The sequence below is a fragment of the Globicephala melas genome, chromosome 18, assembly GCF_963455315.2.
Source record: "Globicephala melas chromosome 18, mGloMel1.2, whole genome shotgun sequence".
Taxonomy (NCBI): Eukaryota; Metazoa; Chordata; class Mammalia; order Artiodactyla; family Delphinidae; genus Globicephala; species Globicephala melas.
The window spans coordinates 23,367,696-23,384,248 of record NC_083331.1 but is presented as its reverse complement, the minus strand read 5'-3'; the positions used below and the strand labels follow the sequence as shown (position 1 = coordinate 23,384,248).

Here is a 16,553-nt window from a genome sequence, read left to right as displayed (position 1 = left end):
AAATCCTCTCTGCCTTCCACACAAGAGGTTGATATAACAGTAGAGTCAAATGAATTAGGGCACTTCTTCACATGTACAATTAGGTCAGGGCACACTTCTTCACTGCTTACTGAGCGCTACCCATTGTACCAAAAGATTTGCACCTATTGTATCCTTTATATTATATTATTATACCCATTTTACGGCTAAGGAAAGTGAAACATAAAGAAGCTTACAGCTTACCTTTTTTTTTTGTTTTTTTTTTTGCGGTACGCGGGCCTCTCACTGTTGTGGCCTCTCCCATTGCGGAGCACAGGCTCCAGACGCGCAGGCTCAGCGGCCATGGCTCACGGGCCCAGCCGCTCCGCGGCATGTGGGATCTTCCCGGACCGGGGAGCAAACCCGTGTCCCCTGCATCGGCAGGCGGACTCTCAACCACTGCGCCACCAGGGAAGCCCTAGCTTACCCTTTTAGTACTACATTTGCATTTCAGAGATACCATTAACATCCCAAAAGTATGATATTAATTAATGGGACCCTACTGCATTCCAACAACCAGAGGCTTAATGCCCACACCAGTTCATCCACAAAGAAATACATGATGTAGGAACCATATTTCTGGGAAATACTTGAAAGTTTTGTTTTGTTCCTTGAAAGTTTTCAGAAATGGAAACTTTTCCCAGTTTATAAAAACAATATTGAAATAATTTCCTTGATGTTGAATTTTATTCCTAAAACATTCCTAAACCATTAGCCCTCGCTAGTACTTGTTTCCTAGAAATAAGCAACAAGTGTGATTTCTTAAAAACATGTATATGGGGCTTTCCTGGTGGTGCAGTGGTTAAGAATCCGCCTGCCAATGCAGGGGACATGGGTTCGAGCCCTGGTCCGGGAAGATCCCACATGCCACGGAGCAACTAAGCCCGTGCACCACAACTACTGAGCCCGCACTATAGAGCCACAACTACTAAGCCCATGAGCCACAGCTACTGAAGCCCATGCGCCTAGAGCCGTGCTCCACAACAAGAGAAGTCACCACAATGAGAAGCCCGCAAACCACAATGAAGAGTAGCCCCGCTCGCTGCAACTAGAGAAAGCCTGCGCACAGCAACAAAGACCCAACGCAGCCAAAAATTAATTAATTGATTTTTCTAAAAAAACATGTATATGGATGCATCTCTGCATCTAATATGCATACCTTGTTTTCTATGCTAATAGGAAATGAAGTAGGTACAAAGTAGTTCCTACTTCATTTTATAACATTAAAACGAACTAATGATGCTTCTCAGTGCCTACGTAATACACCGTGACCTCCAGGGCTCCAAATAACTTCATCAGCTTTATGACTTTATAGTTTACTGGAAAGAACAAGGAAAGACTTCGTTTACCACTCAGATCCCTAGCTGATTTCTTGCCCTTTCTGAGGTTATAATGCCCTAAGAGGTTGGGAGAATCAAATAAAAGAATTTGTAAACTACATAGCCCTATATAATATGATTTCAAACATATGAGGATCAAAGGCAGAATAAGATGAATCCAGGAGGTAGGGAGGGTCTTTGACATGGAATTGGAGATTTTTATTTTTTAAGTTTGTGGGCATTATGAAAGTCTGGAAAAAAATCAAATTATTACTCTGCCATACAGATCTCCAGGAAGAGAAATTAACACACTATAAAACCACATGAGTTGTATTAGTTTTCTATTGCTGCTATAACAACCATGAACTTAATAGCTTAAAACAACATAAATTTGTTAATAATCTTACAGTTCTGGCGGTCAGAAGTCCAAAACGGGTCTAACGGGGCTAAAATAATATATTGATGTTGAGGGAAATTGGCAGACTCCAGTACCAGTAGCAGCTGTTATGTCCACAAGGCTTTTAGGTAGCTAGCAATATAAGTCCCCTCCAAAGACTACAGCAGGGTCTTTACTTCTTTCTACCCCTACAATAAGGACTCTATTTCCAGAATCACATCTTCTGTTTGCATGCTCTGCTATCCTAAGATGTCAGTCATCTATTTGTTCAGTGTAGAAGTTAGGGGTACCATAGTTATGGTTTTGTAGCTCCTACCCATAGGTTTAGTCTCTTTTATCCAATGGCTTTTCTCTGCTTCAAGCCAACAATGGCAGACTGTCTTTCTACTTCTCTATCTCTTCATGCTCTCAATCGTCTCTCTCCCTCTTCCAAGTTAAGGACCCTTATGATAACACTGGACCCACCTGAATAATGCAGGATACACTCTCTCTACTTGAAAGTAAGTTGATTAGCAAACTTAGCTCCCCTTTGCCATGTGACAGAACATCTCCCTAGGTTCCAGGGATTAGAATGTGGAAGAGGAGGAGAGGGGGCATTTTTCTGCCTACCACATGGGTCGTAATCTATTTTTAAATCGGTAAGTATCAGACACATAATGTGCCGGATAATTCATAAAATCCTTGCCCTCGCTGCCAAGCCCTCTGAAGCTTGGTTTGGGAATGCGGCAGGGCCGGGGGCAGAGGCAGTGAAAGGAGGACCTCTTTCCTTTCGGGGCAAAGCAGTGGCATGCTGATAAGCTTACCAACCAGCTCTAGCAGGGAGGAGGAGGGGAGGTTGATTTGCAGCATTTACCGATTTCTGTGGTGAAAATACTCCTCATGCTCAGTTTCAGTCTACCAACATGAAGTCGGCTAGCCCACAAAACAGAACAATCCACTCTCATGAGCCAGGACAAGGAGGCCCCAGTACACCACTGGAAGAATACGTAACATCAACATACTCTAATGTAGGGAATACAAGTTTAACTGAAGCATCCCGGTGCCCTCTCCAAAGTTCCCCTTAACCCACAGGGTTAACTCTTCCTGGATCCCATTGACACAGTCAGAGGCTAAAGAGCTGGCTGCCTTTCATACCTCTGTGCGTATTAAGGACCCATATGTGCTGGCAGGGAGTACAGTTTACTCTCCCCTCACCCACACACAGGTGGTGACCAATCAGAAAGAGACCCAGTGTTCCCTGGTGACCCCTCCTGGGAGAGGACAAACTGAAGGTCAAGGGGGATTACGATCAAGAGGCCAAGTTAGAGGTTCTCGGGTGGCAACAGGCTCTTGGATTCGACTTGGCTTATAGCTCCTGGACAGCAGATATTTGCCTGAGGGGGACAGTGGTGTTTTGTAAGCTGGTGTCCATGTGTGTGTTTGCTGTGCATTTTAAGGAATAAATGTTCCATGAGCACAGCCATTATCGCTTCCCTTGGCCATTTTCACACTGGCAATGTGAAGTACGCTACTTCTAGGTGGCTAACGTCCGTTTTTCTTTTATCTGACACAAGCTATTAAATGGGCTCACATCTAGCATGAAAGGCAACAGATTTATATACAACAGGGAGAGCTAGGTCAGGGTGGCAGTCCGGGCCGATTAGCCAGAGAAATCAAGCTGTGGAAGGACCAGAGTGGGCTGCTGCTTCTCTTGTAAGGCAATTTAGATTAATGCTCCTCAAGCCGGTATGTGTACAAGAATCACCTGGGGAGCTTGTTAAAATGCAGGTTCTGTTTCAGAAGGTCTGGGGTGGGATTTGAGATTCTATATGTCTAATAAGTGATATCAAGGCTGCTGGTTCAAGGACCACATTGTGAATGGGATGGATCTATACGTAGCAACTCCCTCTCCCTACCTCTCACTTTTGGACAAATTTATACCAATAATCATTACACTTGTCAGGTTAGAAAAGCCAACCCAGTTAAGATTTCTGTAGTTAATGATTGCTGTACATCTGGTGTTACAGTATAACTTGGAAAGGGAGGGAATGCTGCTTTTACTCAATGTTAAAGAAAACTGTTTCAGCCACTAACATTTCTGAATAGTACACATAATTTGACCAAAGAAAAAATGAGCTATAAATGACCCACAAGCCAGCTAATTATGGGTATTAAATGACAACTAATAAATCACTTTTAGGATAAGAGTCTACAACACAATTCTTTAGGATCTGCAAGCCCCTTAATTAAATTTGATGACTTTCTTAGTTGCACCTGAAATACAGAATGATTATGCCATATAAAGAGAATACCTTCTCTACAATCACGAGACTGAAGTGTGAACCTTCCTTTGCAGGAAAAAATGGGGCAGGGGTGGGGTTGAATGGAAAAGAGTGAGGAATAGAAAGGTAGAAAGAGAGAGAAAGACAGGCTTTGAAAAGTTATTATGAGAATTTTTTCAATGAAGGTATAATAGCTGATGACTTGGAAGTGAACTGCTGAGTCAAATTTAGTAAACAAAGTGCCTATACTCTTTTTTTTTTTAATACCTCCAGCATTTCAATTCCTCATGTATAAGTCCAGTCTTATCTCTACCCCAGAGCCTACATCTTTACAGATGTAGCATCTCTACAGATGTAGCATCGCTACATCTACACATGTTCCCAGCCTAGAGACAAGGAGGTGGGGCTTACAGACTCATTTTACAGGAATAGTTCAGAGAGGGGTAGGGGCCTGTCCAAGGTCACACAGCACAACAGGACACCTTGCAAGAAAGACTTAGTTTGCTCCCCAGCCAGGTAGAGAGCTCCTCGGGGAAAGAAAAGACTAACACTCTTGCACATTCCACAAGCCATCAGCTTTGGGCTTCATTAACTCTAGTAAAAATATCTATTGCTTGGTAACCAGGTTTAAATTTTGACCAACACTCAATCTTTAAGAGGAAAAAAAGAAAGAGAAGGATGAAGAGAGATACAGACAGCAAGAAAAAGAATTGTGTTTTCATGACTTAAACCTGCAGCAGATGTCATACTTGGTCAAAGGTATCATGAGTCAACCTCTTGCCCCCAGACCTCCAACACTTAAAACCTACTACAGCTTAGGACTTTGTGGGGGATGGGAGCAGGAGGGGGGTTAATGGGGATAGAAGAACAGTACATTCTTCCTTCTCTAGCAGATGAGCATTTTTAAGAGATTTTTCCCCCCCAAGCCCCAGAAAGAGTATCAAAACTAAAAACATTAGTTTGAGGTTTGAAATAGATATCACTAATGCTGAAATGTAAATGCATGCTTTTTCTTTATCAGTGAGAGAGGTATGTTCACCTATCTAACACTCACCCTGGAAAATTCAATATTTGGGTATAAATATGATGGTGTACCACTGGTGGCCATTGCTACTAACTGCTATGACTTCCGGCCAAATACACAGCTACTCCTTTGATCACTTACCTGGGAGGCGAGAGAGTGTGATGACAAAGAACTCTAGCTCTGAGATCAGTCAGACTGGATTCAAACCCTACTTCTATTTACTGGCTACGAGTCCTTGGGCAAGTTATCTAAACCGCTGTCAGTTTCATTTGCAAACTTGGGTAATAAGAATATTATACACTTCATAGGCTCTTGTGAGGATTAAACACTTCGTATATGAACAGTGTCTAGGAGACAACCTGGCACATCAGAAGCCCTCAGTAAATGCTGACTCACCATTCTCTCCAATGTCTTACCTTTTGTCTCTGAACTGCCTTCATTTTTTGGATTTCGGCTTCTTCAGCTTCCCTCTTGATTCTTATATATTCTTCTCTTTTAAGCTAAATTGTATTGCGATTACAGAAGACAAAAAGCAGTTACTATTTTTCAGTCTGAACCAATGGAACACAAAATTATGATGAAGGGAAGAGCTTCAAGATGGCAGAAGAGTAAGACGTGGAGATCACCTTCCTCCCCACAAATACATCAGAAATAGATCTACATGTGGAACAACTCCTACAGAACACCTACTGAATGCTGGCAGAAGACCTCAGACCTCCCAAAAGGCAAGAAACTCCCCACGTACCTGGGTAGGGCAAAAGAAAAAAGAGAGACATGAATAGGAATGGGACCTGCACCAGCGGGAGGGAGCTGTGAAGGAGGAAAGGTTTCTACACACTAGAAGCCCCTTCGCGGGTGGAAACTGCGGGTGGCGGAGGGGGGAAGCTTCGGAGCCACGGAGGAGAGCGCAGCAACAGGGGTGCAGAGGGCAAAGCGGAGAGATTCCCACACAGAGGATAGGTGCCGACCGGCACTCACCAGCCCGAGAGGCTTGTCTGCTCACCCGCCGGGGCGGGCGGGACTGGGAGCTGAGGCTCGGGCTTCGGTCAGATTGCAGGGAGGGACTGGGGTTGGCTGCTTGAACACAGCCTGAAGGGGCTAGTGCTCCACGGCTAGACGGGAGGGAGTCCGGGAAGATGTCTGGAGCTGCCGTAGAGGCAAGAGACTTTTTCTTCCCTCTTTGTTTCCTGGTGCGTGAGGAGAGGGGATTAAGAGCGCTGCTTAAAGGAGCTCCAGAGATGGGCGCGAGCCGCGGCTAAAAGCGTGGACCCCAGAGACAGACATGAGACGCTAAGGCCGCTGCTGCCGCGGCCAAGAAGCCTGTGTGCGAGCAGAGGTCACTATCCACAACCCCCTTCTGGGGAGCCTGTGCAGCTCGCCACTGCCAGGGTCCCAGGATCCAGGGACAACTTCCCCTGGAGAAGGCGGGCCTCTGCCGCCGCAGGCTCGCCCCGTACTCCATGCCCCTCCCTCCCCTGCGGCCTGAGTGAGCCAGAGCCCCCGAATCAGCTGCTCCTTTAACCCCGTCCTATCTGAGCAAAGAACAGACGCCCTCAGGCGACCTACACACAGAGGCGGGGCCAAATCCAAAGCTGAGCCCCTGGGAGAACAAAGAAGAGAAAGGGAAATCTCTCCCAGCAGCCTCAGAAGCAGCAGATTAAAGCTCCACAATCAACTTGATGTACCCTGCATCTGTGGAATACATGAATAGACAACCAATCATCCCAAATTCAGGAGGTGGACTTTGGGAGCAACGATATATTTTTTTCCCCCTTTTCCTCTTTTTGTGAGCATGTATGTGTATGCTTCTGTGTGTGATTTTGTCTGTACAGCTTTGCTTTTACCATTTGTCCTAGGGTTCGGTCTCTCCATCTTTTTTTTTTTTTATATATATAGTGTAGTTTTTAGCACTTCTTATTATTGGTGGATTTGTGTTTTGGTTAGGTTGCTCTCTTCCTTCTTTCTTTTTATTACATTAAAAATATATTTTTAATTATTTTTTTATTTTAATAACTTTTTATTTTATTTTATCTTCTTCTTTCTTTCTATCTTTCTTTCTTTCTCTCTTTCTTTCTTTTTCTCCCTTTTATTCTGAGCCGTGTGGATGACAGGCTCTTGGTGCTCCAGCCAGGTGTCAGGGCTGTGCCTCTGAGGTGAGAGAGCCAACTTCAGGACATTGGTCCACAAGAGACCTCCCAGCTCCACATAATATCAAATGGTGAAAATCTCCCAGAGGTCTCCATCTCAACACCAAGACCCAGCTTCACTCAATGACCAGCAAGCTACAGTGCTGGACACCCTATGCCAAACAACTAGCAAGACAGGAACACAACCCCACCCATTAGCAGAGAGGCTGCCTAAAATCATGATGAGGTTACAGACACCCCAAAACACACCACCAGACGTGGTCCTGCCCACCAGAAAGACAAGATCCAGCCTCATACACCAGAACACAGGCACCAGTCCCCTCTACCAGGAAGCCGACACAACCCACTGAACCAACCGTAGCCACTGGGAACAGACACCAAAAACAACAGGAACTACGAACCTGCAGCCTACGAAAAGGAGACCCCAAACACAGTAAGTTAAGCAAAAGCAGAAGAAAGAGAAACACACAACAAACGAAGGAGCAAGGTAAAAACCCAGCAGACCTAACAAATGAAGAGGAAATAGGCAGTCTACCTGAAAAAGAATTCAGAATAATGATAGTAAAGATGATGCAAAATCTTGGAAATAGAACGGAGAAAATACAAGAAACGTTTAACAAGGACCTAGAAGAACTAAAGAGAAAACAAACAGTGATGAACAACACAGTAAATGAAATTAAAATTCTCTAGAAGGGATCAATAGCAGAATAACTGAGGCAGAAAAACATATAAGTGACCTGGAAGATAAAATAGTAGAAATAACTACTGCAGAGCAGAATAAAGAAAAAAAATGAAAACAATTGAGGACAGTCTCTGAGATGGTCTCTGAGACATTAAATGCACCAACATTCAAATTATAGGGGTCCCAGAAGAAGAAGACAAAAAGAAAGAAAGGGACTGAGAAAATATTTGAAGAGATTATAGTTGAAAACTTCCCTAATATGGGAAAGGAAATAGTTAATCAAGTCCAGGAAGCACAGAGAGTCCCATACAGGATAAATCCAAGGAGAAACACACCAAGACACATATTAATTAAACTATCAAAAATTAAATACAAAGAAAAAATATTAAAAGCAGCAAGGGAAAAATAACATACAAGGGAATCCCCATAAGGTTAACAGCTGATCTTTCAGCAGAAACTCTGCAAGCCAGAAGGGACTGGCAGGACATATTTAAAGTGATGAAGGGGAAAAACCTACAACCAGGATTACTATACGCAGCAAGAATCTCATTCAGATTTGACAGAGAAATTAAAACCTTTACAGACGAGCAAAAGCTAGGAGAATTTAGCACCACCAAACCAGGTTGACAACAAATGCTAAAGGAACTTCTCTAGGCAGGAAGCACAAGAAAAGGAAAAGACCTACAATAACAAGCCCAAAACAATTAAGAAAATGGTAATAGGAACATACATATCGATAATGACCTTAAATGTAAATGGACTAAATGCTCCAACCAAAAGACACAGACTGGCTGAATGGATACAAAAACAAGACCCATATATATGCTGTCTACAAGAGACCCACTTCAGACCTAGGGACACATAAGACTGAAAGTGAGGAGATGGAAAAAGATATTCCATGCAAACGGAAATCAAAAGAAAGCTAGAGAAGCAATTCTCATATCAGACAAAATAGACTTTAAAACAGTGACTATTACAAGAGACAAAGAAGGACACTACATGATGATGAAGGGATCAATCCAAGAAGAAGATATAACAATTGTAAGTATTTATGCACCCAACATAGGAGCACCACAGTACATACGGCAAATACTAACAGACATAAAAGGTGAAATCAACAGTAACACAATCATAGTAGGGGACTTTAACACCCCACTTTCACCAATGGACAGATCATCCAAAATGAAAATAAATAAGGAAACACAAGCTTTAAATGATACATTAAACAAGATGTACTAAATTGATATTTATAGGATATTCCATCCAAAAACAACAGAATACACTTTCTTCTCAAGTGCTCATGGAACATTCTCCAGGATAGATCATATCTTGGGTCACAAATCAAGCCTTGATAAATTTATGAAAATTGAAATCGTATCAAGTATCTTTTCCAACCACAACGCTATGTGACTAGATGTCAATTACAGAAAAAACTCTGTAAAAAATACAAACACATGGAGGCTAAACAATACACTATATAATAACCAAGTGATCACTGAAGAAATCAAAGAGTAAATCAAAAAATACCTAGAAACAAATGACAATGAAGACCCAAAACCTATGGGATGCAGCAAAAGCAGTTCTAAGAGGGAAGTTTATAGCAATACAAGCCTAGCTTAAGAAAGAAGAAACATCTCAAATAAACAACCTAACCGTACACCTAAAGCAATTAGAGAAAGAAAAACAAAAACACCCCAAAGTTACCAGAAGGAAAGAAATCATAAAGATCCAATCAGAAATAAATGAAAAAGAAATGAAGGAAACGATAGCAAAGATCAATAAAACTAAAAGCTGGTTCTTTGAGAAGATAAAATTGATAAACCATTAGCCAGACTCATCAAGAAAAAAAGGAAGAAGAGTCAAATCAATAGAATTAGAAATGAAAAAGGAGAAGTAACAACTGACACTGAAGAAATAAAAAGGATTATGAGAGATTACTACAAGCAACCCTATGCCAATAAAATGGACAACCTGGAAGAAATGGACAAATTCTTAGAAAAGCACAACCTTCTGAGACTGAACCAGGAAGAAATAGAAAATATGAACAGACCAATCACAAGCACTGAAATTAAAACTGTGATCAAAAATCTTCCAAGAAACAAAAGCCCAGGACCAGACAGCTTCACAGGCGAATTCTATCAAACATTTACAGAAGAGCTAACACCTATCCTTCCCAAACTCTTCCAAAATATAGCAGAGGTACGAACACTCCCAAACTCATTCTACAAGGCCACCATCACCCTGATACCAAAGCCAGACAAAGATGTCACAAAGAAAGAAAACTACAGGCCAATATCACTGATGAACATACATGCAAAAGTCCTCAACAAAATACTTGCAAACAGACTCCAACAGCACATTAAAAGGATCACACACCATGATCAACTGGGGTTTATCCCAGGAATGCAAGGATTCTTCAGTATACGTCAAGTCAATCAATGTGATACACCATATTAACAAACTGAGGAGAAAAACCATATGATCATCTCAATATATGCAGAGAAAGCTTTCAACAAAATTCAACACCCATTTATGAAAAAAACCTCCAGAAAGCAGTCATAGAGGGAACTTACCTCAACATAATAAAGGCCATATATGACAAACCCACATGCCACGGATCGTTCTCGATCGTGAAGAACTGAAACCATTTCCTCTAAAATCAGGAACAAGACAAGGTTGCCCACTCTCACCACTATTATTCAACACAGTTTTGGAAGTTTTAGCCACAGCAGTCAGAGAAGAAAAAGAAATAAAAGGAATCCAAATTGGAAAAGAAGAAGTAAGCTGTCACTGTTTGCAGATGACATGATACTACACATAGAGAATCCTAAAGATGCTACCAGAAAACTACTACAGCTAATCAATGAATTTGGTTAAGTAGCAGGATACAAAATTAATGCACAGAAATCTCTTGCACTCCTATACACTAATGATGAAAAATCTGAAACAGACATTAAGGGAACACTCCCATTTACCATTACAACAAATAGAATAAAATACCTAGGAATAAACCTACCTAAGGAGACAAAAGACCTGTATGCAGAAAATTATAAGACACTGATGAAAGAAATTAAAGATGATACAAATAGATGGAGAGACATATCATGTTCTTAGATTGGAAGAATCAACATTGTGAAAATGACTATACTACCCAAAGCAATCTACAGATTCAATGCAATTCCTATCAAACTACCACTGGCATTTTTCACAGAACTAGAACAAAAAGTTTCACAATTTATATAGAAACACAAAAGACCCCGAATAGCCAAAGCAATCTTGAGAAAGAAAAATGGAACTGGAGGAATCAGGCTCCCGGACTTCAGACTATACTACAAAGCTACAGTAATCAAGACAGTATGGTACTGGCACAAAAACAGAAATATAGATCAATGGAACAGGATAGAAAGCCCAGAGATAAACCCACGCACATATGGTCACCTTATCCTTGATAAAGGAGGCAAGAATATACAATGGAGAAAAGACAGCCTCTTCAGTAAGTGGTGCTGGGAAAACTGGACAGCTACAAGTAAAAGAATGAAATTAGAACACTCCCTAACACCATACACAAAAATAAACTCAAAATGGATTAAAGACCTAAATGTAAGGCCAGACACTATCAAACTCTTAGAGGAAAACATAGGCAGAACACTCTATGACATAAATCACAGCAAGATCCTTTTTGACCCACCTCCTAGAGAAATGGAAATAAAAATAAACAAATGGAACCTAATGAAACTGAAAAGCTTTTGCACAGCAAAGGAAATCATAAACAAGATGAAAAGACAACCCTCAGAATGGGAGAAAATATTTGCAAATGAAGCGACTGACAAAGGATTAATCTCCAAAATTTACAAGCAGCTCATGCAGCTCAATATCAAAAAAACAAACAACTCAATCCAAAAATGGGCAGAAGACCTCAATATACATTTCTCCAAAGAAGATATACAGATTGCCAACAGACACATGAAAGAATGCTCAACATCATTAATCATTAGAGAAATGCAAATCAAAACTACAATGAGATATCATCTCACACCAGTCAGAATGGCCATCATCAAAAAATCTACAAACAATAAATGCTGGAGAGGGTGTGGAGAAAAGGGTACCCTGTTGCACTGTTGGTGGGAATGTAAATTGATACAGCCACGGTGGAGAACAGTATGGAGGTTCCTTAAAAAACTAAAAATAGGGCTTCCCTGGTGGCGCAGTGGTTAAGAGTCCGCCTGCAGATACAGGGGACACTGGTTCGTGCCCCGGTCTGGGAAGGTCCCACATGCCACAGAGCGGCTAGGCCCGTGAGCCATGGCCGCTGAGCCTGCGCGTCCAGAGCCTGTGCTCCGCAACGGGAGAGGCCACAATGGTGAGAAGCCCGCTTACCGCAAAAAAACAAAACAAACAAACAAAAAAACTAAAAATAGAACTACCATACGACCCAGCAATCCCACTACTGGGCATATACCCTGAGAAAACCATAATTCAAAAAGAGTCATGTACCACAATATTCATTGCAGCTCTATTTACAAAAGCCAGGACATGGAAGCAACCTAAGTGTCCATCAGCAGATGAATGGATAAAGAAGATGTGGCACATATATACAATGGAATATTACTCAGCCATAAAAAGAAATGAAACTGAGTTATTTGTAGTGAGGTGGATGGACCTAGAGTCTGTCATACAGAGTGAAGCAAGTCAGAAAGAGAAAAAAAAATACCGTATGCTAACACATATATATGGAATCTAAAAAAAAAAAAAAATGGCCATGAAGAACCTAGGTGTAACATGGGAATAAAGACGCAGACCTACTGGAGAATGGACTTGAGGATACGGGGAGGGGGAAGGGTAAGATGGGACAAAGTGAGAGAGTGGCATGAACATATATACACTACCAAACGTATAATAGATAGCTAGTGGGAAGCAGCCTCATAGCACAGGGAGATCAGCTTGGTGCTTTGTGACCACCTAGAGGTTGGGATAGGGAGAGTGCGAGGGAGGAAGTGGCAAGAGGGAAGAGATACAGGGACATATGTATATGTATAGCTGATTCACTTTGTTATAAAGCAGAAACTAACACGCCATTGTAAAGCAGTTATACTCCAATAAAGATGTTAAAAAAATTATGATGAAAGGCAAATTATAGTATTTTTTGTGCTATAGCGCACCATGATTATAGGTTGGTTCTTCAAGCTACTTAGATCACAGAGGATGGTCAGGACACATCTGCTGCCCATGAAATTTTTTGTGTTTCTTCCTTGGTCTCTGTCTTTCTGTCTCCTCTGTCCCCAACCCACCTCCACCAGGTTGGAGAGAAGAAAGGGCAGATAATTTTTACTAATTATAAAACTCAAGAGTTCACTGTTAAAAAAAAAATTGCTGGAATATTAAAAATTTTTGTAGTACTTTCAGGACTGGAATGGAGTAAACAAATCCATGTTCTTGGAACCTGACTATTCTAAACATAGTAGAGACTTAAACTAGGGGGGAAAAACCCCTTTACCAAAGGTCTCACTGACTGATAGACAGCTTGGGTGAGAATTTGCAGTATTTATCCCTTCACTTCTCACATCCTGACTTCTTTGATTTCTGAGACTTTCTTTTGCAGTTTGTTTGAAAGTTTTATGCTTTTGGTAAAGTTACTGTGTTATTTCATGGTTACTTTCAAAGTGCTGGTACTCTAATTTCTTGCCAAATTTAAGCTAAAAGAGATGGATTCTGACCTTTTTCTGGTATTTAGATTGTATCAGTTGAAGTTGTTGTCTCTGCCTGACTTCAACCTCTGACTGGTTTCCACCTAAGGGAAAAAGAAGTCATGAAGGTGAAACATGAATGTTAAGCTGAATTGTCAGCCATCAAAGACTAATTAAATGTATGATAAGTCTACATCATGAGTTTCTTTAACATTTTCATACCCCTGGAAATACGGACATAACTGAAACCGAGTTCCTCTGCCGAGTTTATATTAACCTCTCCACCCAAAACGTGACTCCCTTTCTTGTCCAACACCTGTTCTCCTCAAGGTTAAGGAGTACCAAAGAAAAGGGGGAACTGTAACTGAGCAAGACCCTATGGGTTCTTCCCGGGACAGACCCCTCTCCTGTATCCTCTGCTTTAGCTCCTCCCTGAAGTACCTAGAGAATAGTACCTGATGCACATTTCCTGAGTTGTTTTACAGATGCTAAAACCAACATCAAATGGAAGATGTAACCACGTGATGGCCATGAGCACACAGCCCCCAAGCCTTCTGGAGCCTAAGGATTGATAATGTTAACCCCTGTGACACAGCCAGCCCTGTTACCTCACCGTCAACCAATCAGAATTGTGCACAAGCTGATCACTCCCCTCCCTCACCTGGCCTTTAAAAATGCTCTCCTGAGACCCATCGGGGAGTTCAGGTTTTTTGAGCCCTAGCTGTCCCCAACTCCTGGCTGATGATGCCTTACTGCACTGCACTTCCCTTCACCACAGCCCAGTGTCAGTAGCTTGGCTTTACTGCGCATGGGTGAGCAGGCCCAAATTTGGTTCGGTAACATAATCAGTTTTTTAAATAAGGCATTAAACAATAGTAATTGCATAAAAGAGAAAGAGCTGGGCAGAAAGATAAGGCCATATTCCCCCAAGAAGAGGACAGTGCTACTAAGGTTTTTCAATCACGTAGGCATTCAAGTTTTTCTTTAGACTGAAATCACACCTGAAGGTCCATGCTAAATAATAAGAAATAGTGCTCTGGAAATTCCAGAACATTCTTTCTGCTAGAGTATGACCATTCCTTAACCTAATAAAGATGATGATCAGTGATGCTTCCAATGTTTTTCTTCTTCTGACTCTATTGCCCTGTATTCAAGTAGCGAAAGCTCAGGAAAGCCTCAGAGGTCTTGCCACGAGACGAGTATACAGTCTTTATAACGCAGTTTTTAAAAGTACAATGGGAATATTCTAATTAAAATTGATTGTCAATCCATACTATTTATTGTTCTTTTCTTTAGGTGTTCAAGAGAAAAATATGGATGTTAGGTCATTCGTCTGCTCTCTCTTAAACCTATAATAACTGGGGGCCAGAAATCCTTGCAATTTGACAATCATCTAAGAATTACTGTTTAGGGATTTCTCAGTGTTTATGCAAGCTTGGCGTGCATATTTTAAAGACTGCTTTGAAATAATTCTCCGGTGAATTGGTCACTAAAATTGTCAGTTCTCTGAAAGATTCACTTGCACAGAAGATGCAGTAAAACAATTTGCATTCATCATAGTTGTTATAATTGAACAGATAAAGACACCACAGAGACTTCTGAGTCCCAAAAGCTCTATAATACCTGTTTGGTCTTGGCCCTAAGGAAAGAAAGAGTGAGGGCTATTGAGGCTTTTATCTAATGTTACAGGCACTTTCAGTATCTCCTAGAACCATTCCAATATTTTACGGGGTAGAGGAATAGAGGAGGAGTTGAGAATTTAAAAATGGAGAAAGTTGGACGTTCCTAGCAGTCCAGTGGTTAAGACTCCATGCTTCCACTGCAGGGGGCACAGGTTCAATCCCTCGTCAGGGAACTAAGATCCCACATGCCGAGTGGCGTGGCCAAAAAATTAAAAAATTAAATTAAAAAATAAAAATGGAGAAAGATGTATAAGCATTTGCAGGTTTTCTTTAAAACTCATCTCAAACTTTAAAACGTTCTAGAATTCTTTTCTACTCGCTACCCTCTTCCCCCTTGACCATTCCTAGGTACACCATATAGCAGAACTCCTGCTCTTTTTTGGTTAAGGCCCCAAGACAGTAGGCACCAACAACTCCAAACCCCCAAGGCAAGTGCTTGGCTCCCTAGGCAGGATCTGCAAGGGTGTAACTGAAAACCAGTTTGGGGAACCTTAATTGGCAACTACCTTCAGTCTATAAAAGAGGTTAGCTAGGTCAAAGGAAGGTAGAAATCAGAGAAAAGATGTCTTTGTGAATTTCATCTTCTCTGTGTATGTGTTTGGGGAAGGAGGAATCTTCACATCAATGTAAGAGAGGTTTAATGAAAATCACTTGAAGGGCTCAATCTGTGTCCCCAAGAGACTGAGGGACCTCGTGGACCCATGCTTAGGAAGGTCAGAACCAAAAGGTACATGGCTGTTCTCATGTGACTACTCAGACTGGTCATAAAGAAAAGATGGCTGCAGGGCAAGTGGCCTGTGTTCCCAGAATTTGTGGGAAGAATGCACAAGTGTTTCCTGCACTCCCAATCTAGTTGTCATGAAAGAGAATGCCAATCTAACGTCATCTTAAAGGGACTTGCCCTGGATTTCCCTGGCAGTCCAAGTGGTTAAGACTCTGCACTTCCACTGCAGGGGGCGCGGGTTCGATCCCTGGTTGGGGGACTAAGATCCTGCATGCCGCACGGCATGGCCAAAAAAATTAAAAAGGGCCTTGCCCATGTGGGCCACCCAGGGGTACAATGGAGCTCTACAAAGATAGTCCAGCTACCAAGAGGCAGCGGTGAAGCCAAGCACTGCCAGCAGGAAAAATTATCATATCTATCAAGGAAGTCCAGGTGAGAGATGGCTGGCAGGCAAGGAGGGACTCTGAAGAACTCCAAGAACCCCAGGGGTGAGATGCACAGTAAACACACACCAGAACTTGAAGAAACTGGGATCGGTGCACTATGGACCCTAACCTCTCCTTCTCCCTTTGACCCATGAGGGGTCAGAATGTGGGAACAGTGGAGTCAATAGTG

The 16,553-nt window shown here is 41.9% G+C and overlaps 1 protein-coding gene across 3 annotated transcripts in view; it reads right to left on the bottom strand.

The window, feature by feature from the left end:
* Positions 1-16,553, bottom strand: part of EPSTI1 (epithelial stromal interaction 1) — a 96,870-nt gene that overhangs the window by 59,605 nt on the left and 20,712 nt on the right. For all 3 annotated transcript variants that reach the window (XM_070044068.1, XM_030882170.3, XM_030882167.2), the window contains exons 4-5: positions 13,563-13,636; positions 5,436-5,519 (exon numbers count right to left, since the gene is read on the bottom strand). In XM_070044068.1, coding sequence (XP_069900169.1) covers positions 5,436-5,519; positions 13,563-13,636 — 158 coding nt within the window. The remainder of the gene's footprint in view (positions 1-5,435; positions 5,520-13,562; positions 13,637-16,553) is intronic.